The following is a 22,285-nucleotide window of genomic DNA, read 5'->3' as shown; positions in this document are numbered from 1 at the left end:
CAAAGATCAAGTCTGGGCAACAATTGGTATCAGAGCATCAGGCTCTAGGCATCGCAGGGAATTCGCGATCAGGTTTTATCTTTCAATTCGCAAGTTTCAATTCAGTTTTTATTTTCGGTTCAAGGTTATCGAACCAAGCGTTAGGAATCTAGGGTTTTGATTCCAGGGTTTAGTGCGAATTAGATTGATTGATTATTACGCGTGGGTTATACGCGGGTTAAGAGTTGAAGGTTCTAAAAAGTCAAAGTTTACCAGTACAGGAGTTCGTATTAGTGGTTAGAAATTTTTGAAACAAGAAAAATAAAGTTTATCGAAAAGGTGAAGATTGTTCGATCAGAAGACATGTCAGGAGTAACCGAACCAAATCCACAAATTATAATTCAAAAGGAGGGAAGTTCTCTTTCCCAATTCCAGTGTCCTATTTTGAAACCAACAAGCTATACAGTTTGGGCAATTTGCATCAAAACGATTTTGGAAGCGAGTGGACTTTGGGAAACGATTGAACCGGCAGAGAATACACAGTCAGATGTTAAGAAAGATAAGTTGGTAATTGCTTATCTATTCCAAGCAATACCGGAAGATGTCATGTTGCAAGTTGCAAATTGTAAGACTGCAAAAGAAATTTGGGAAATTTTGAAAACAAGACATGTTGGTGTTGATCGGGTACAAAAGGCTCGTTGGAATACACTAATGTCAGAATTCGAATTAATGCAAATGAAAGAAGATGACACTGTGGACTCTTTCTTCGCAAAGATAAACAGTGTTGTTACACGGGCAAGTGAATTAGGGACAACACTGAGTCAACCGACTTTGGTACGCAAACTCCTAAATGTTGTGCCAGATAAGTTCACTCAGATTGTCGCCTACATGGAACAATACTCCGATCTAGAAACAATGTCGCTAGAAGAAGCAGTCGGAAGGTTAAAGACTTATGAAGAAAGGCTAAGGTTAAAGAAATGAAGCCTAGGAGAAAGCCAAGATAAATTGATGTTTACACATCATGACAACAACTCAGGCAGAGGAAGACAGTTTGGAAACCGCAGGCGTGGCAGGTTCAACCAACCGCGTGGAAATTGGCGAGACAATAAAGACAAGCAAAGCACTAAGAATGAAGGATCTTCGTACAGACCTAGAGGTGGAAATTCTAAGAAATGGAGGAAGTTTGGAAGGAACCAAACATACACAAGTAAGATCCAGTGCTTCAAGTGTCAAAAGTACGGACACTTTAAGAAAGATTGTCCTGAGAAAGAAGTCGTGCAAGAACACTCAAATCTCGTCGAGGAAGACGAAGCACCTGTATTGCTAACGGCAATAAAAGAAGAAAACGTTGTTCAAGAAAGGTTTCTACTAAACGAAGAACGCATAGAACCAGCAAGTTACGCCACAAAAGATGAAAGTCTATGGTACTTAGACAACGGGGCAAGCAACCACATGATAGGAGTGCGAAGTCACTTCAGAGAATTAGATGAAAAGGTGACGTGGCAAGTACGTTTTGGTGACGGGTCGCACGTAGAAATTAAAGGCATAGGTTCAATACTGTTGGAATGTCTGAACCAAGAACAAAAAATTGTTTCTCAAGTATACTACATTCCAGGTCTGAAAAGCAACATATTGAGCCTCGGAAAACTTACAGAAATCGGTTGCAAAGTAGTTATGGACGGAGACTTACTAACAGTCCGCAACAGAAATAGAAAGTTACTAATGCGAGTCAGGAGAATGAGGAACAGGCTATATAAGGTAAAATTGAAGATTGGAAGACCAATCTGCATGCTCTCAAACACAAAAGATTTAGCATGGTTATGGCACGCAAGGTTAGGCCATTTACATTTCGATGTTATCAAAGAAATGACTCGAAAGAACTTGGTACATGGAGTCCCTCAAATAAGTCATGCCAGTCAAGTATGCGACGCATGCTTATTAGGAAAACATAGTAGGACACCATTTCCAAATCAGGCAAAATTCAAATCTTTAAGACCTCTGGATTTACTATGGAGATTTGTCTGGTCCTATATCACCACCAACACATGTTGGGAGGAAGTACATATTTCTACTTGTAGATGATTGCACTCGCTACATGTGGGCATATCTACTAACTTCAAAGGATCAAGCATTCGAAGCTTTCAAGCAGTTCAAAGAAAAGGTGGAGACAGAATCTCGAACCGAGTTAAAAATGCTAAGGACGGACAAAGGAGGGGAATTCACGTCGGCTGAATTCAACAAGTATTGCAAAGACAACGGCATAGCGAGACAGCTCACAGCGCCGTATTCCCCACAACAAAATGGAGTAGTGAAAAGAAGGAACAGGACGATGTTGTCAACTACTCGAAGAATGCTCAAACCGGATTCCAATGAAGGCTTTGGTGAACAAGACCCCGTATGATGCATTGAATGGAAGGAAGCCGAATCTGGAGCACCTAATGGTTTTTGGCTGCACAGCATACGCTAAGGTATTACCACTTCAACAAAAGAAATTAGACGATAGAAGTGCACCCATGGTTTATCTTGGAATAGAAGAAGGATCAAAGGCATACAGACTACATGATCCGACGAAGAACAAGATATGTGTCAGTAGAGATGTAAAGTTCATGGAAGGTCAACCATGGAACTGGAATAGTTATATGGAAACGATAGATTCAGGGAATCCCGAATGGACAAACTTTGTTATTCAAGAAGATGACAACCCACCAGAGTTAGAAGAAAATGCACCAAGTAGTCCTGATAGTAGCGGGCCACATCATGAAGATTCAGGAGAAGATCAAACAGAAGAACCAGACTCCTATGTAACCCCGCCAGCACATTTGTACAATCAGAACTCATCAGGAAATCCAAGCAGATTATCAAGTAGAGGTCCATCTACGTCTGAAAGTATAACAGGGAGTATTAATGACACTCCAGTAAAACTGAGAAGTCTAGAAGAACTATACGAAGGGACAGAGGAAATTCAAGTAGATCCTCAAGAATTACTACTTGCTGAAGAAGAACCAAGGAATTACAAGGAAGCATCTAATGACAGAAAGTTGATTGAAACAATGAAGGCTGAGTTAGACTCAATAAACAAGAATAACACTTGGAGATTGACAGAGTTGCCAAGAGATCACAAGGCAATAGGTTTAAAGTGGGTATTCAAGACTAAGAAAGATGCAAACGGAAACGTTGTCAGACACAAAGCAAGGCCGGTAGCAAAATGATATGTTCAGTAACACGGAATAGACTTTGACAAAGTCTTTGCACCAGTAGCACGCATAGAGACAGTTCGACTAATGTTGGCTTTAGCAGCATATCAAGGTTATGAGGTACATCACTTAGACGTGAAGTCTGCATTCTTACACGGAGATCTCAATGAGGAGGTCTATGTCTCACAACCAGAAGGGTTTATAAAGCCAGGAGATAAAGGAAAGGTTTACAAACTATCAAAAGCTCTGTATGGATTGAGACAAGCACCACGTGCTTGGAACACGAAGTTAGATCAAACCCTAAAGTCACTTAACTTTAAGAAGTGTACTTTAGAGCAAGCAATCTATACAAGGACAAGTAAGACTTCTACACTGATAGTCGGAGTCTATGTTGATGATTTGATAGTCACTTGAACATCAAGGAAGGAGATAGATGTTTTCAAGTCTCAGATGGATAACAAGTTTGAAATAAGCGATCTAGGATTACTAGCATACTATCTGGGAATAGAAGTTATTCAAGCAGGGGGTGAGATAGCCATCAAACAGACAGGCTATATCAACAAGATACTCAAAGACGTTGATATGTTAACCTGCAACGACATGAAGATTCCTATGAATCCAGGAACACAGTTAACAAAGACTGAAGAAGGAGATCTAGCAGATGCAACGCATTACAGAAGCCTGATAGGTTCTCTTAGGTACTTATTGCATACAAGGCCAGATCTATGTTACTCAGTCAGTCTGCTTAGTAGATTCATGCAAGAACCAAAGGAGCATCACTTGAAAGCAGTGAAGCAAGTACTACGATATATAAAAGGAACTAAAGAGCATGGAATCATCTACAGGAAGCAAGGAGGATGTAAGATCACAGGTTATAGTGATAGCAGTTGTGGTGTTAATACAGACAAAGGAAAGGGAACAACTGGTCTGGTACTTTACTTTGGAGAATCACCTATAACCTGGTGCACACAGAAGCAACAAACAGTGGCATTATTATCATGTGAATCAGAATTCATGGCAGCCACTGCAGCAGCATGCCAAGCACTATGGCTTAAAAGATTACCAAGTGAAGTTACAGGCTGGAAGGAAGAGAAGATAACACTAAGGGTATATAATGTTTCTGCAATAGCACTCATGAGAAATCCAGTCTTTCATGGAAGAAGCAAGCACATTGATACACGCTATCATTTCATTAGAGAATGCGTGGAGAACGAACACATCAATGTGAAACACATAAGTGGAGAATTACAACGGGCAGACATACTAACAAAGGCACTGGCAAGAGTCAAGTTTGCTACAATGCGAGAAGTGCTCGGAGTTCAAGATCTACAACAACTCAAGGATGTTCAAGATTGGGGGGGGGGGGGGTGAATGAGATCACTAATCTCTACACATCCAAAGTGCAAGGGTTTATTAGTATATAGTTAAAAGGTAGCTATATGGCGGTTACAAAGTACTGGGACTAAAGTTGACAAAACACAACTAGTCAACCAACACCCCAAGGGTTGCGACACCCTTGGAGTCGCACGTGTTTGATCTCGGCCACAAGGAGAAACAAAGGGACATGACTCTTGGACAATAAGACACAACCTTTCAAGATTGATTTTCATCCACACAATCCAAGAGACACACCCGTTCGTAAAAGGACGCGTCTATTCGTTCGCACCTTTTAGAAACTATAAATAGGGATAGATTTCATTTGTAGAATTCGTTCATGTTCATTCATTCCATTGGTATTCAAATTCAGTATTCAATAAAGTTTAGTTTATCATTTTGCGATCTAGAGATCAAAGATCAAGTCTGGACAACATAAATGGTATGCATAAATAAACCTTCTTTATTATCTTAATAATTAATACTAAATAACCATTATGATTTTTTTTATATAGAGACCAGCCAAACGAATACATTTTGGCCCGTCTGGCAGTTTGGTTTCCCATTTTTTAAAACCATAGTTGTTTCGTCTAGAATTCCCGCTTGAACTGAACCGTGAACCCTAGAATTCAAGTATATAAAGATTAAAAAAACAAACAAGAAAAAACGATAATTTAGGCTACAAAACTACATTAAATTCTCCATTAAGAGTCAATAACTTTCTCCTTACATTCAAAAAGTTACCTAGCAAAACACCTTTGTACATATGGCATGCTCCCAATATCACCTATATACAACCATACTTATATATATAGATATAGCAATAATAATGTTAAGGAGTGATGAACCAATATAAGTGCCCAAAACTCAAAATATGATATCATCAAAGACTTGCCTCCATTGAGAGAAGATTTTGCTCATCGGGAACTCGGATGGCATCTTGACGCGACTTTAAATAATTATTTAAACTCTACTTAACTGCCATAACCTATGTATACCAACCATACCTCCCCCTACAAACATATACCTGCAAAAATCATACTCTTCCTATTAATTCTCCACTTAACCAAATTTAGTCCAATTTTTGTTAGTTAACCATCTTTTTTTGCTCATAAAAACCATTAAAATTTCAGAAAATTCAAAAAAAAAAAAAAAAAAACAACAACTGTAAGATGTATATAATTTTAAGGAGTAAAGTACACCAGATGGTTGTTGTGGTTTACCTAAATTTCAGATTTGGTCCCTAACTTTACAAAAGTACATGGATGGTCACTGTGGTTTGCACTTTGTAACGCATTCAGTCCCTAGCCAACAAATCTAAAGTTTTTAGCATGTCCAAGTTAGGGACGTTATCAAGTTCAAACCACAAGGACCATCCATGTACTTTTGGAAAAAGTTGGGGACTAAATGCGTTATAAGGTGCAAACCACAGGGACCATCTGTGTACTTTTGAAAAGCTAGAAATCCAATATTTTGGTACACCACGGGGACCACCTGGTGTACTTTACTCTAACTTTAAGTAAAGAACCACATAAACACTTGTACGTAGTGCTGAACTGACATGTGCATGTGGTTCTTACAGTTATCTACTTATAACTGATTCTGTATACTTAATGCAAGATATCATATGCAGGGGCGGACCTACATAGTGGTCAGGGTGGGCGGCCGCACCCCTTGAAAAAAAAAATTTAGTGTATATTTTAGGCAAAAATCCCGACCGCACCCCTTGAAAATATGGTTGAACACCTCATCCGCACCCCCAGCAAATAATTTCTGGGTCCGCCACTGATCATATGCACAATCTGCTAAAATAGAAAGAATGGAGATAGTTACCTAGATATAGTTATTAAAAACCTATGCGTGTTCAGGACTAGAAGATGATGGAACAGCCCTAGTGTCCCTACCATCTACGGCTTCTGCAATCGATGAGTCGTCCTCGCCCCTCGAGTTTAAAGTCCCGAGATTCATCCTCTGAACCTCCTCTCTTGTGTATATAAAAATCTTACGCACCATTCCACAAAATTCCCTGATAAACAAGAAAATAATACATGGAAACGACACGAGTGAGAATATGTTTGGATTGGAGGTAGGAAAACGAGCAGGAAGAGTGCGTTGATTAATGAGTCAAGACACGTCAGGTTGACCCAAAACGACCGTTGTCCATGTGTTTCAATTCCTTTAAACAATTATAACTATTTTAATGTGTAAGGATCAAATACAAATGGTCTTAACATTCAAAATGGCCTTGAAATGAGAAGTGAAGGAGGGGATTGTTTTTGAATTTTTGTTCCCGTCTACTTAAAGCATGATGTTTAGTTGCAAAGAAAAAAAAAAATCGTGTACTTACTCTAGTAGAGTAATTATGTGTAATTACCCTAGGGTAATTATAATTACTCTACTAGTGTTATTTACACAAAAAATAAAAAAATAAAAAAATCTTCTTTTGAGAATCTGGGACTAAAATACGTGCTTAATAAAATGAGAAAAAAATCCCCTCCACGTCTTACGTTAAGCCAATTTGTATGTTAAGACCCCTTTGTACCGGAACCTAACTCCTATTTTAATAATATCCTATCTTTTAATTTCTTTTTGGACAGTTTCCTTTTTATTTATTTTTTTAATTTTACCCGTGTGACGTGTTAAGAGATGTGGGTAAGGTTGGGTTGAAACTGCAGATTCAATTTAGATTATAAAAAAAAATTGTGATAGAATTTCTTACTGCCATGGATCATCTCCAACAAGCATCATGTCACCCTCGTCGTCTGTGTACACAACCAGCCAAGTCTTGTTGCAGGTTTTTAGTTCACCATTGAACTCAAATAACTCATCTAATTCAGCAATCAGTTCTTCGTAGTTGTTGAACTTAGTAAGATCCAGAGACCTACCAAGGGCAATCCCCTGCTTATGAACCTGAAAAGAATATAGAAATGTACGTCAGTATACCAAGAAGATAATACAACCAATACCAACACCCACTATTTTATCTATGTTACAAAATCAATCGAAGTTGCCACCTCAGCATATAGTACAACCCATACCTTTGTACAACTCCTAGGTGAAACACCAAGGTTGACTTTTGGTTGTGACTGAGAATTTTGGTATTGTTTATCCATCTCTTTACCACCTGGTGTATTACCAATAACTTTCAGACCTGAGGACTGTTCAGATAGCTGCCCAGATTCAAACGAGGGGTATTGTTGTAATTTTGCCGCTTGCTGTGTCTCTGAAGCAACCTTATTACCAAAGGGTACACCAAATATCTTACAGTTTCCATCTTCCGGTTTCCTAACCTCATTTTGCTGAGCCAGTGGCGATTTCGCAATTTGTAGATATGAAGTATGTGGCGGCGGCATTAGCCACTTTCCAAGTGGCTGCTCGTTACCCCGTGGATTACTATGAACAGAGTACTCGCCAAAAGCACCTTTCATGGTGGAGCCCATTAAGTTGAGAGAGAGATTGGAAGGCGGGGTTGACCACGGGTTTGGGTTTGACTGTAGGTTGAATTTTCCTTCGGTTTGACTTTGACCAGGTGAGGATCCAAAGCCCGATAGTAGATCTGTGAAATAGGTTTCATTGGGCCTTCCGAAGGACACCTTATCCATTCCTGTGTAACGTTGTGAGACAGAGACAGATACAGGGCTGGTTTTGTCGTTTTCATCTATTATTAGTGAAGATGGCCATTGAATGGGCCTACCACATGAATCTGATTCGTTACTCTCTGCAAAAAGGACTCTTGATGCTGGCGATTCTTGTCCTTGCAAAACCCTTGAAAATGCACTTGCAGGTGAAGGGTCTGCCACAAACGCCCTTGACGAACCTGATATTAAATTACCTTATTGAGAATAAAAATCCATTTCTAATAGATCCATCATGACTATACGTGACAAAAGGGGGATTCCAGAATTCAGACAGGTTGTGTAACGGGCTCCAAAAGGTTTGAAATCTTGCCATTTTCATTCGGCTCGTTAACTCCATCCAGTTTTTTTCCGTTAAGTCAGGGGTATTTCCGTCTTTTTTATTAACTTAAAGGGAAATTCGGCCTTTTTCAGAGGTATTCGGTCTTTTTACATAAAGTGAAAAAGACCGAATTGCCCTTTAAGTTGACAAAAAAGGCGGAAATACCCTGACTTAACGGAGAATTATGGATGGAGTTAACGAGCCGGAAGAAAATGACAAGATTTCAAACCTTTTGGATGGACAAACCTCAGGGACAAAAAATGACATTTTACTCTTTTGTAAGGGTCAACACTTTTGTCCAAAACTTATTAATAAGTAATTAGTCTGATAACCATGATTACAATCCTATAATATTTCAATAATAATCTAACACTTGAGTAAAACAATTTAGGAAATTATATACAGCTAAAAAGCAAAAATACATTTTTAGCAACTTTCTACCTGTTGGGCTATTTGACTTGTTTCCTTTTTTGCTTATTATGTATGTTCACCAGTTAGAGAATAATAATAACTCAAGTCCACCCTTTCATAAGTAAATGGGTCAACGTGGATACCTTCTCTTGTAAGAACCGAAGAATCAGGAGATGAAGGCAACATGCTTGTTGGTCGAGGCCGTTTTTGTTTATGTACCGGAAGCGGATTTATTGCAGGTGGGCAGTGTGCGGGCTCTATTTGCCATGGTGACACTCTCTCTGGACGAGGAATAGTCGATGTTTCATCCCATCTTACCTATAAAAATAAAATAATACAAAAACTATAATTGCATGACAATATGACAAACCACACTAAGTGATAAATATGATTAAATAATATTGTAATACCTTCAAGCATCCCCACTTAGAATCAGGCCAAGTCTTTGGATCAGACTCTTCAATCCCAACAACGGTTCCAGTAAATCTACATGATCAAATAGATTATTATGTCTATTATGTCACACTTTGGGGAAAAGAAAAGCAATTACGGGAAAAATAAAGAGCAAATTCCAATAGCTATATATACCTTTGTTCTGGAGCTTCTTCACCTTCAAACTTCATTTTGAATCTCATACCTATGGAGTAGTTGTTTTTCATAGACTCCATGTACCGATCATATGGAATAATGAACTCTGCAGGGCTTGTCCTAAAGCAATTTACATTTTAAAAAGAAAATGATGTAAATACTGGGACAATAACTGAATTTAAAAAAAAAACATACGCCCCCAAAGGATTAGCTAAATTTACATATAACGGGTTGTTTAGGGACAAAAAAAGAACATTGAGAGTGAGAGAATACATAATATCATGCTCCCATTGAGGGCTTGACAAGAACATTAGACTTCTTAATTCATGTTACTCAAAGATTTTAGCTTATTATTGTAATAGATAGATATTTTTATTCAGACTTAACACGTAATATATTCATTAAAATGAACAAAAAAGAGTTGTGGGTAACCGAAACCAATACGTTTTGGCATGTCTAAACTGACCAGCTTCAACCTGAACCAGTTTTAAGCGTTGTATTGATCACATACCGAGGCTTGTAATAGACTGTAAATATTGTTCCTGTTTGGACGGCATGCCATGCTGTGGCAAGAACACCAAGATGCATGCTATGACTGGATATGACAGATGATGGCACGTTTGCCTGTTGTCTCATTGCACGTCTTACTCCCACACGAAGATCTCCATTTTCACCTCTGTATATCACGGTTACTTGTCAGGTATTTAACAAAGTAGATAAAAGTTAATAATGAAAAAAGAAAATGGATATGATTGATGTGTGATCTATTATTACCTTAAGAATATAAAGGCGTCACCTGCAACGAGCCTTTTAGAACTAACAAAGACGCTCCATCCACTTTGAAGCAGATGCCTTCTTGGTTGACCTAATATTGACAAAGTATGAGTTACATGAATTAAAAGGGCAGAGGCATACTTGGTTGAATAATTTATGTATAATAACAAACAAAAACTAGCTCCAAATTCGATAGTTAGTTAATTCAACCTTAATTATACATGCTAAATATAAATCAAATTATACGAAATCAAACTCTACAAGAAGCTGCCAATTACCTCGAAATATGTGCCTGAAACGCCATTCGTTTCCATGCAAATCCTTGGCTTCCAGCTCCTGTGTTGGAGGCTGCCTTGACATGTCCTATCACAAAACCAGATGATCATTTTAGGTTTATGAAATTTAGAACAAAACTGAATTTAAACAGAATAATATTAATCTTTACAGGGTAAGGTACTAACCAATGGTGGAAGACATTCATCAGCATGGCGTCTCAAAACAGAAAAACCACCATGAGTACTTGTATCAGAAGCAGTCAAAGTCTTGCAAAACGAGTGCACATGAAACCTAGTCTGGGCAGGTGGTGTTGTTTTCTTCTCAACAGCATTTTCATCTTGCTGTTCGAAATTTCATTGTAAATAAATTATTATTATTATTATTCAAATACCAACTACACATATACATTTGCTGTTCCGAAATTTCATTGTAAATAAATTATTATTATTATTCAAATACCAACTACACAAATACATACCAAATTGATTAACTACTCAAAAGGTAAACAAACTCACATTAGCTTCAGGCATCAAAGTTATTTGAGCGAACACCTCATCCGACTCTAATTCAGCCTACAAACACAATACTATAAATGTTATTAAAAAAACAATAAATGGCCTACCGGCTAACCACAAACATCAAATTTAATAATCTTAAACAATTTTACCCTTAAATGCACGTTCATAACACGGCAGAGGATCTTCGACGGAAGGTTATACATCGGCATCTGTTGTTCCGCTACCTGATTAGTTGAAGCCTCAACCTGTAAATATAAACAAAATATTATCAATATAATCAATACTAACTATAAACAATATAATCAACAGTGACTATATCCGTATATCGAAATTCGATTCACACATATCCAGACAATTTACCGCAAAAATCAATAAAACTGAACCTGTTCTATGTGTCCTTGAGGAAAGTAGAACACGAGCTCCTGTTCTTGAGGCACGGTAACGAGCGGACCAGCACAAGCTCGCCATAACTCTTTGTAAATAGCCTCATCCGCATCAGCTAAGCAAAAATAAGATAGAAAACGATTAATTACTCGTAAATGGAAATGAAACCTAATTAATCCGTCAAAAACTCCGATAAGTACCTTTTCCGGCACCGGCAGCCACCGGAACAGTTCTCGAATCACCTACGGCGTCGTTTTTGTCGCTAAAACCAGAGAGAGAAAACGCGTCTCTGTCTCCTCTCATGTTATTAACCTCTGATGACGTCATTTCACAACGATAAACGACTCTCAACACAGATCTCTCAACAAAACCCTAACATTCTACCTATAATCACCACAGATCACTCAATTTTTGTTCAAAATACCTTCAAACGTACAATAACTGAACAAATTCAACACCGAGCAGCTTCCGAAACGTCTAAACAACAATCAACACGATTCTCTCACTAAAACCCTAGAATTTGACCGAAATCATACCAGATCAACACAATTTCAGTACAAAACACCTTCAAACTTGCAATAACCGAACAAATTCAACACCGAGCAGCTTCCGAAACATGTAAACCAACAATCAAACAGTTTCTCTCACTAAAACCCCAGAATTCGACCGAAATCACACCAGATCAACACAATTTCAGCACAACACACCTTCAAACTTGCAATAACTGAACAAATTCAACACCGCGAAGCTTCCGAAACATCTAAACCAACAATCAAACCGTTTCTCTCACTAGAACCTTAGAATTCGACCGAAATCACGCCAGATCAATACAATTTCAGCACAAATCACCGACGAACTTGCATCAAATGAGCAAATTCAACATCAAACAGCTTCCGTAACATCTACATCAATCATCAAACGGATTTTCTCTCTCTAAATTATGGAGATTCTCAGAGCAAGGAAAGATATTCATTGAATGGTTGGAGGTTAGAACCGGTTTTTGCAGTAATTTCAACAAGTGGTCCAAGTAGTGACCGGTTATTGCCGGTTACTGAACCGGGTTTTTTAATGGGTGATGAACCAAATCCAAAACGATATCGTATTTTGGCTTTTTGCTTGGTCAAGGGAAGATGTCCCATTATTCCTTGTATTTCTCTGTCCACAAAAATCAACATATTTTTCTAACAACCATTGAATTCCGTGTTAATTACGAAAAGACCTAATCTTGTTTTATTATTATTATTATTATTATTATTATTATTATTATTATTATTATTATTATTATTATTATTATTATTATTATTATTATTATTTTTATTTTTATTGTGGTGTTTACATCTTGATATTAACATTTTTAGTTGATTTTAAAATTTTCACACATTTTTTTCTTTAATTCACACATATTACGTGTATAGGGATGTGATGTGAATTTACAATATTTAAACTAAAACTTGGCGTGTTATTAGTTAGTGTAAGTTGAAGTGATTTTCGTGTGTCACGATCTATTAGCTTATATGTAGCAGTTTATTCAGAGTAATTAGTGACTAATAGGCGTCTATGTATTTAATTATTTGAAGAAAAACTTGTTTGACACGTATGTAATGATGGTGACTACACAAAAACAATCATATTTTAGGTTATATCCGACTTGTTTGATTAAACGAGTCATGATTTGATTAACATGTATCATTCCCACAAGTTGAAATGTAAACATGTTTAAGATTATAATAAACATATACTATAAGACAACTTGTTTAACCCATTTATGACTCGATTACATATTATTTGTCTCATTTAGATAACTGAGTTGTATGGGTCGTGATTATGTTAAACAATTTTAAGTATGTTAAAATTACGGTTGATGTATCTAGCGCTAATAGTAATATGTATACGGGTTCCTTTTATGACCGGCACAACTAAAACGCGTGCCAACATAAATAGCGCGAGCTACGGCCCAAGCTTGATCGTTTCAAAGCCTACTATGAAGCTGTTCTGAGCGGTGAGTTAAACCACGAGGACCAGGTGGCGGTGGCGAACATTGAATTTCGGGCAAGGAGTGAAAGCCGTTCGACAAGCTCGCGCTTTTTGAAATTTACCTAACGCTCTAGGTTTTTTTTTATTTTGTAATCGTTTTTAGGTTTTTTGTAATTTTTAGGTTTTTTTTATTTTGTAATCGTTTTTAGGTTTTTTTGTAATTTTTAGGTTTTTTTTATTTTGTAATCGTTTTTAGGTTTTTTTTATTTTGTAATCGTTTTAAGAATTTAATAAAATTTTAGGCTTTTTTTTAATGTTGTGTGTATTTTTTTATTTTTTGTAATTTTTTTTAATAAACTGCCAAGCCACGCCCCAACCCAAGCCCCGCCATACCCCACGGACACGTCACTCACCGGTGGGGGAGCTCGAACTCCATGTGTCAACTCATGCTCCCAACCCAAGCCGGACCATACCCCACGGTCTTGTAGAACCTAATCAGTTGCATAATGTGTAGTTTTTGTGATTAAGATAATAGTATAGTTATTTGTTGTTTTAAACTTTTCTTAAATCTGGATAAACAAACTCAGGTTTTTATCTTTTCAAATTTTGCGTAGCAAACAAAAGTAATTAATTATATGCATTGGTCATGTTTTTCATGGTGTGTGTAACTTAAGCAAATGTTTTGATATGTATGTTAATTACAATGCATCATAACAAAGCATTTTTATACAAGGTACTCCTGTTAGTTTTCATCTCTTTTTACCATAGGTCATTATCACGTAGAGTTTAGCACGTGCCCCCTTTGCGGATGATAGGATACCCCCAATGTCCTCAATGTTATGTTACACGGTCCCAGGAGCATATTATTATGTCAAAGGTAAGTGACGTCGTGGAATTAAGGGCACCGACAGCAATTACCATCAAAAATGAAAAGGATAACATTGTAACGGGGCTTCGCTATAGAAGATGACTGATATGTCGACAGTAAGCGACGTCGTAAAGTTAAGATCACCGACAGTAATTACCATCGAAAATAAAGAAGACGATGAACGAAGCTTTGTTTTAAAAGAGGACGGTGTAGTGTTAGTTTCGTTAGTTTTTCATGATAAGTTCACATTGGGCATATCATAAAAATGAATATAAATGTTAAGTTGTTAACATTAATTAACGTTGATTATTAAATGTATTATATTATTTATTTAAAAATGTATTATATTATTTATTTACACGTGACATTTAATTCTTGAAATATAAAATAATATTATACACTTATTACATGGTGGGTGAGATGAAGGGATCAAACTGAGCCTGAGCAGTGGGACCACTGGCCCACAAGCATGTCCCCTTTAAGCGACGCAATTAATTTCTTAATTTAATCCAATCAGGACAACCCAGCATCTTGTTGCTGCCCCCTCACCCCATGGCATCTTAACCCACTTTTATTTACAAATATATTATTATTTCAATTTAAATAAATAAAAAAAACTACATTTGACTAATTTGTTTTGTTTGTCAATTTAAATGCATTCACACACTATACAGCTGCATTTGTTGATTGTAATTAGTGCAAATTAGTCTAATCTAATTTTAGCTAAAGACATTTAATGAATAGCTAATATATTCACATTAGATTTGTGGAACTATTTGAGTTCGCCCGCCCCATGGCTTTATAGCCTAGTGGTATCTTGGAGGTGAGATAAGACTTTGGATCAATTGGTCCTGGGTTCGATTCTCACAATGGGGTTTTTCTCATATTTATTGGGTTTCCTCCTGAATTGGTGTATAGGCATTATGCCTAGTGAAGATGGATATGATCGGGTGGTTTCGCTGGTGGCACGATAATACTCTAGTGGTCCGTTAGTGATCAAAATTTGCCGTTCAAAAAAAAAAATTGAGTTCGCCCGCCATCATCTCTTTGGTGGGGTGGTAGAGGCTTTATGCTCTTGGAAGAGACGAGGGTTCAATTCCTGACATGAGCTAAACTTGGTGTAATTTAGAAATAAGGATTATGTAACCTTTGCTGTTCAAAAAAAAATTGAGTTTGTCCAGAATCTTTAGTTAACGTGTCGGAGAAAAAAGGCAATCTACACGGTGTTGGCAACCGTGTGCTGGGCATTATGGAAGGCACGGAACGACACGGTTTTTAACAGCAGGACGCGCAACATCTTAAAGATAATTGGCGAGATAAAGGCTCTATCATATCTATGGGTTAGCTCTCTGGCGGAATCATTGCAACTAGACCGGAAGTTATGGAATGAATTCAAGGTTAATCAGCAATCCTTTTGTTATATGATGCACATAGAGAGGACTGTTGTATGTTTTCTATTTTAAACCTTTTTTGTACTGTACCCAAACTTGAGCAGGTTGCTTAAGTTAGTTATTATTTCATTGATATCCGCCCTTTTAAAAAAAAATCAATGCCTATGGTAAGTACTTGATCAATTGAAAAAAAAAAACTTATAATATCAAAATCATACTTCACTTGAAACCTTAGAGCAATTGCAATGTAGTGTTTGTGGGTCTCGTAGACTGGGGATGTGGCCTTCACAAACGAGCAAGCCACTGACGTCTACATTGCATATGTTTGTTTGTCGTCGTTTGTAGGCTTAATGTTTTATTTTAGCAAAAAATAACGTGGTTAGGAAAAATAAATATAAAAGGTTGTGATGTGATAATAAAAAAGTGTAAGAATAATTGAAAGATAAATTGATTGGTTGGTAAAATTATTGGGTGAATGATTAAGGTGTTGGTGTTGAATTAGGTGATACGACTCATGTTTGATTAAAGGATTAACTACGTATCATAAATGTGATCTATAAACACGATATGTAAGAAAAGTATTTGTCGAAACAAATACGGCTCTAAGATCAATTAACTAAACGTCATTCTAACATTGATAAAACACATATATTATTTATAGTAAAATGTTTTGTTTGTGAGTAGTAATTTATTATTATTTTTAATTTTCTTTTTCGCCGCTTATATTCTATATAATATACGCTTATAACCTATTTATTTATTACTTTGATTTCTCTCTTATAAATTGCGAGCATTACCAATTAAAAAACCAGAATACGCAACGGTGTTAAATTTTTTCTCTCGACATTCCAATATACATTATGTTAAAAGCGGAGACTTGTTCGAAAATTGTATCTTTTTGGTACCATTGGCCATATTGAGTATCAGTACAGTACCGATACCATGACAAACAAAGTTGATACCGACCGGACTACATCAATACCGGTATCGGTACTATTTTTATAGTTTTCCAACGACGTAGAAATAACTTTATTCTTTGGGTTATGTATAGCAACCTTTTGTGAAATGAAACTATTGTAAATAAACTATTTTTTTGTACCATAACATATACCGAGTAAGGGTACTCTAACGAATTGAGTTGTGTACAAAATAATACATTTTATGTATCATAAGCTATATCAATTGTCGGTTTCGTACCAATACTGAAACGGACCAACTAATACCTAACGAACAACGTCGGTAATAAGATGCAACTTATTTTGTTTCTTTTCAAATATAATGTTCTTTAAAATTTCGTATATACCATTCTGTCACGCTTAATTATATCTAATTTTCAATATAGAGTTTATTCAAAACCAAACTGTCGCAAACACGCGAGCATAAGCCACTAGTTATATTAAAAGTTTGTGTAGAGCTTTGTAAAAAAAGACTCATAAAAGTTTCAAGTTTTCTTTACTATTTAATGTAGTTCTTTTTGCTCGACTCGTTTTTTACCAAGTTTATGAAAAATTATCGAATCTAACATTGTGTATTAGTAAACCTTGAACCCTAAGCCTTAAATCACTACTAGAAAAGGGGACAATTTTCTACAGAAATTTCCTACACAATTTTTTTCGTCACAGATTACAACACCTTTATGACGAATTTCCTACAAAAAAAAATTCATGATTTTGTTACAAATTTTTGATGCATCCATGACGAAAAACAAGAAAACCCTAATTAATTGACAGTTGCGTCACAAATCTCTCAGAAATAACCTACAAAAGGTTAACTATTATTTTTTACTGAATAAATATTTATATAAGCCAAATAAATAAGGGAAAATAATATCGTTACCTACACATTTGTGACAAAAAATAAGAAAACGCTAATTAATTGACAGTTGCGTCACAAATCTGTCAGAAATAAGCAGAAGAGTCGAAGAGAGGGTTTCTATTTCTATATCCCCACAGGACTCTGTTTAGACGCTCTCTTTTCATCCTGGCCTCGACTAGAAAGTCTCAAATATCGTTTCCTACACATTTATGACGAAATATTTATTTTTTAATTAATTTAAACCATCCGCCGGAATTCCGTCACAACTTGTGACAAGTTTCCGACAAAAAAGAAAAAGAAAACCCTATTTAATTGACAGTTGCGTCACAAATCTCTCACAAAAAATCTACAAAAGGTTAATTATAATTATCTACCGAATAGATATTAATATATGCAAAATAAATAAGGGAAAATGATAGCATTTCCTACACAATTGTGACAAAATATTTATTTATTAATTAAAATAAACCATCCGTCGGGATTGCGTCACAACTTGTGACTCATTTCTGACAAATATCCTTGTTTCAATACAATTTCCTATGGATTTATGACAATATGCTTAAATCCATTGCAAATTGTCATAAAGGCGTAGGAAACAATCCATGTATCAATAAAATTTCCTACGAATTTATGACAAAATATAGATTCATAAACCATCCGTTAGGATTGCGTCACAACTTGTGACACATTTCCGATAAATATCCTTGTATCAATACAATTTCCTACGCATTTATGACAAAATGCTGAAATCCATTGCAAATTGTCACAAAGGCGTAGGAAACAATCCATGTATCAATACAATTGCCTATGGATTTATGACAAAATGCTTAAATCCATTGCAAGTTGTGACACATTTCTTATGACATTTAAGGATTTGTCACAAATGTGTAAGAAACAACCTATATAATTATTCTTATTTTAAATATTAAATGTACGTAACTATATGGACGTATGCATATGAGTATACGGTGAACTGATAGATATTATTGTGTTAATAGTCTTAATTGGTTGAACCGACTGATGACATTTGCTTTTACGGTGAACTGATCATATGCGGAAATGAGTACTGTGCCAATAGGGATGGCTGCAACTACTGCTCGGGGTATTGTGGAGTGCGCTTGCTGAGGAGATGTTTACTTGGCAGTACCATGGTGGGTCCAGACGACGGTGTATTGGGTGGCGTTTTCCCTGAGTTGGTTGAGTGGGTGAACCACTGGTTCTTACTTGTATCTCGTCTTGAAGAAGAAAGGGATCTTGCAACTCGTCTTGACGAAGAAATGAAAGCAAGGGAAGAACTTCAAAAACAACTTCAAGAGTTTATGAAGAATTGGCATCCTCTCTCTAATTAGTTCTAGTTTTTGATATCTTTTTGGAATTACGTTGAATTGTATTAGCTTACGGTTTAAACATATTGGGACTTGCGTTGTAACACATGATTTTTGAATTTATGTCATTGTAACTTCGGTGAATTTTGTAAAACAGGTTTTTGGTATTGCAGATTATTTCTGGAATTTTTCGTCAAAAAAATGCAGAAATAATATTTATTATTTATTTTTTTTTTGCAGTTTTTTTATTTAATAAATTAGGTGGTTGGAAATGTGTCACAACATAAATAGCTTTTGTCGGAAAACGGTCAAAAATAGTAGACCTTTTTTTCTTTATTTTGTCAGAAATGTGTCACAAAACATACCCAGTTTTCGTAGAAAATTTGTAACAACACTTCTTATTTATTTGTTGAAAATGGGTCACAAAAAATACTCAATTTCCTCGGAAATTTGTAACAACACTTCTAATTTATTTGTAGGAAATGGGTCACAAATAATGTTGTACTAAAATTTGTTAATTTTTTTTTGTTTGTTTTTTGGTCAGAAATGTGTAGCCAAAAAAATAAATTCTAAAAGATAATAATTAAATATATTGTAGGAGATTCGTAGCAATTTGCGACGTAGTAGTTCGTAGAAAATGTGTAGGAAGTTGCGTAGAAAATGCGTTGAAAACGGGTTTCCTACGAGCTGTTTTCCTATATCAGGTGTTTGTCATAAATGCGTAGAAAAACCAGTTTTATGACGCATTTCCTAGGAAAACTGGTGTAAGAAGTTTAAAATTTTCTAGTAGTGAATCACATGCAATAATCTACTTGTTTGTAAATGATTGTTTAGCATGATACGTAAAATATCAACAAAGATTCAACAAAAAAAATAATGATGATAAACACGTTAAAGCTTGTGCAGAGAACCAATATGTTTTTGTCCCTTTAGCATTTGACACATTTGGCTCTCTAGCGTCAGAAGCTATCCAATTTCTGACCAGGGTCCAACGGGTCATCCACAACAATTGTTCAGACCCAGGGGGCAGGATTTTATCTTTGGTAGATTAGGGTTTGCAATTCAGAAAGGAGTGGGGCGCAACTTGTTGCCCGTCTAGCTATTGTTTCATGTAACTTAGCTAGTATGAATGAAAATGTAATACTTACTCGTAAAAAAACAAAAAAAACAAAAAGAACAACTTTATACATAAAAAAAATCAACATTTTGAAATCTTTTATGCAAGTTATATAGTATATTGAACTATTGAAGGAGATTATTATGTCATGGAGTAAACTGCCATTTTGGTCCCTGGGGTTTGGTCAATTTTGTCACTTTAGTCCAAAACTCAAATTTTTTGCATCTGGGGTCCATGTGGTTTCAGTTTTATTGCCATTTTGGTCCAAAAATGAAATTAGGTCATATTTGTCTTATAAAATCCTGTTATTTTGTCATTTTCCGCAAGGGCAAAATGATCATTTCTTTTTTATAAATAAATACCATATTTTATAAGACAAATATGTCCTGATTTGCCCCTGAGGAAAATGATAAAATTGCAGAATTTTATAAGACAAGTATGACCTGATTTCATTTTTGGACCAAAATAACAATAAAACTGAAACCACAGGGACCCAGATGCAAAAGGTTTGAGTTTTGGACTAAAGTGACAAAAGTAACCAAACCTCAAGGACCAAAATGGCAGTTTACTCTATGTCATGCAATGCAAGTGCTAACGTTAAAACATGTGGGTTAAAACTGAGATTATAAATTATTAAAGGACTAAATTGCTAAAACAAAACTTTGTAATGTTGAGTCCAATGTTTTAAAAACCGGTTTTTAAATCAAACCGGATTAGGCTAAAAAATGGTTCAACCGGTTGAACCAGGTTGTATCGAGCGGTTCAACCGGGTTGACTTGCTAACTCTATAATTTCATAAATTACAACATCAACTCAAAAGTTAATCCAAAAATGCATGATTACATATTAAAAAATATCCAAAAGTAAATCCATAATAAAAAATAATCCAAAAGATAATCGAAAATCATTCAATTTTCCAACAAAGTTTTTTTAAATGAAAGTGTACGATATGTTTAAGTCATTTGAGTGTTAAATACATCAACTATTTTCATTTTATACAATATTAATAAGAAATTTTAGTTATGAATAATCATAATATATAAAAATTACGTAAGATAAGTAACATATATAATAAAATAAGTAACAACCCAAACTAAAATAACCCTGGGCCGGTACCGGTATTACGTTTCAAACGGGTATACCGGATTTTACCGCCGGTACAAACCTTATGCCGTTTCACTTATTTACCGGTGTGTTTCGTACCGGATTTTCATCTGGAAACGGTAATACCGGTATAACCGGTCGGTATTTACCGGTTTTTAAAACATTGGTTGAGTCACATTCAGTCAACATCCACGTCACGACTCTCATTTTTATTCACGTGCTGAGGTGGACAATCACTTGCGGACTTCAAAACAAGATTTAATTCCAATTTATAAAAATTAATTAAAAAGAAAGGATGGACGACTGGCAAGTTGTAACAACCTTACAACAAACAGTTTTCTTTAAGAAGCACAAATAGTTTTCCGCCACGTGTTGCAGTATCATTCGTGTAGTGGTAATGTGGTCCCCACTTAGTCTCCTTGTGGGCCTACATTGTGGATCAGAATTTATTCCCGATCCAGCATGCACATGGATATTGTACCCGTCCTCTAGTTATTTTCAATGTTTTAAAATTCACTTTTTATACCTTACTGAATTCGACTAAAAAACGATTTAATTATGGCCCATTCTATACACACCCCCCCTCCTTCCTGATTACACCCCCCCTTGTGAGAGGAAAACTGTCGGTCCCACGCAGGCCCCACCTGTAAGTATGTGAGAGGAGGGGGGTGAAAAAAGTAAATAGGGGGGGTGTAGAAAGTAGCACCCTTTAACTATATGTATCGGGTGTATCGGATGGTTTAAGCGCTTTGACCGAACGGTTCAACCAAACTTTGCTTCGAAATTATTATAAGTTTACCCGCACAAGTTGTGTCGTAATGTCTTCAGTTACGTAGGAGCTTTAACGTCCTAAATACCGTCTTAGGGGTGTTATGACTGGGCGCTAAAGGCGGCTCCACCGTGAGGTCATGCCAATTGCACCAATCAAGCTTTTTTTTGTGTTTTTAAAATTTTTAATTAAATCACGACGTTTTAGTTAAATGACGGGTCAGTTAAAGTCTATTATCTATGTCGCAATGACGTCGCATGGCTTTATGTGAAGCCATATCGCATAGTCTAATATAAACTTAAACTACTTTTGAAAACTAAAATACAATATTAATGCATATGTAATTAATTTTGTATATTCATTATTTATTGTATACTATATAATGCATAAGATAAAAGCATTTTTAAGATATAAAAGTTAAGAAACTTTTTTTACTTTAATGTATAAAATACAACTTAAAATGATTT

At 35.9% G+C, this 22,285-nt stretch overlaps 2 protein-coding genes across 3 annotated transcripts; one reads left to right on the top strand and one right to left on the bottom strand.

Annotated features, from left to right (window-relative positions):
* Positions 1 to 342: 342 nt before the first annotated feature.
* On the top strand, positions 343 to 960 carry LOC110933016. Its single transcript, XM_022176259.1, has one exon. The coding sequence runs from the start codon at positions 343 to 345 to the stop codon at positions 958 to 960; it is 618 nt and encodes a 205-aa protein (XP_022031951.1).
* A 4,240-nt stretch (positions 961 to 5,200) lies between these two features.
* On the bottom strand, positions 5,201 to 12,577 carry LOC110935887 (auxin response factor 2B). Of its 2 annotated transcripts, XM_022178232.2 has the most exons (15): positions 11,656 to 12,577; positions 11,455 to 11,570; positions 11,221 to 11,316; positions 11,069 to 11,125; positions 10,739 to 10,894; positions 10,556 to 10,640; positions 10,278 to 10,368; positions 10,015 to 10,179; positions 9,504 to 9,623; positions 9,326 to 9,401; positions 9,059 to 9,233; positions 7,586 to 8,364; positions 7,267 to 7,457; positions 6,381 to 6,573; positions 5,201 to 5,574 (listed from the first exon to the last, which is right to left on the bottom strand). In XM_022178232.2, exons 1-14 carry the CDS (start codon positions 11,780 to 11,782, stop codon positions 6,402 to 6,404), a joined length of 2,406 nt encoding a protein of 801 aa, XP_022033924.1. In that variant the 5' UTR covers positions 11,783 to 12,577; the 3' UTR covers positions 5,201 to 5,574; positions 6,381 to 6,401. The 2 variants fall into 2 exon arrangements, with proteins under 2 accessions (XP_022033924.1, XP_035845680.1); XM_035989787.1 differs by lacking the exon at positions 11,069 to 11,125 and having other exon boundaries at positions 5,210 to 5,574; positions 11,656 to 12,572.
* Positions 12,578 to 22,285: the final 9,708 nt, after the last annotated feature.

The sequence above is a fragment of the Helianthus annuus genome, chromosome 4 (genome assembly GCF_002127325.2).
Source record: "Helianthus annuus cultivar XRQ/B chromosome 4, HanXRQr2.0-SUNRISE, whole genome shotgun sequence".
Taxonomy (NCBI): Eukaryota; Viridiplantae; Streptophyta; class Magnoliopsida; order Asterales; family Asteraceae; genus Helianthus; species Helianthus annuus.
This window is presented reverse-complemented; position numbering and strand designations above follow the sequence as displayed.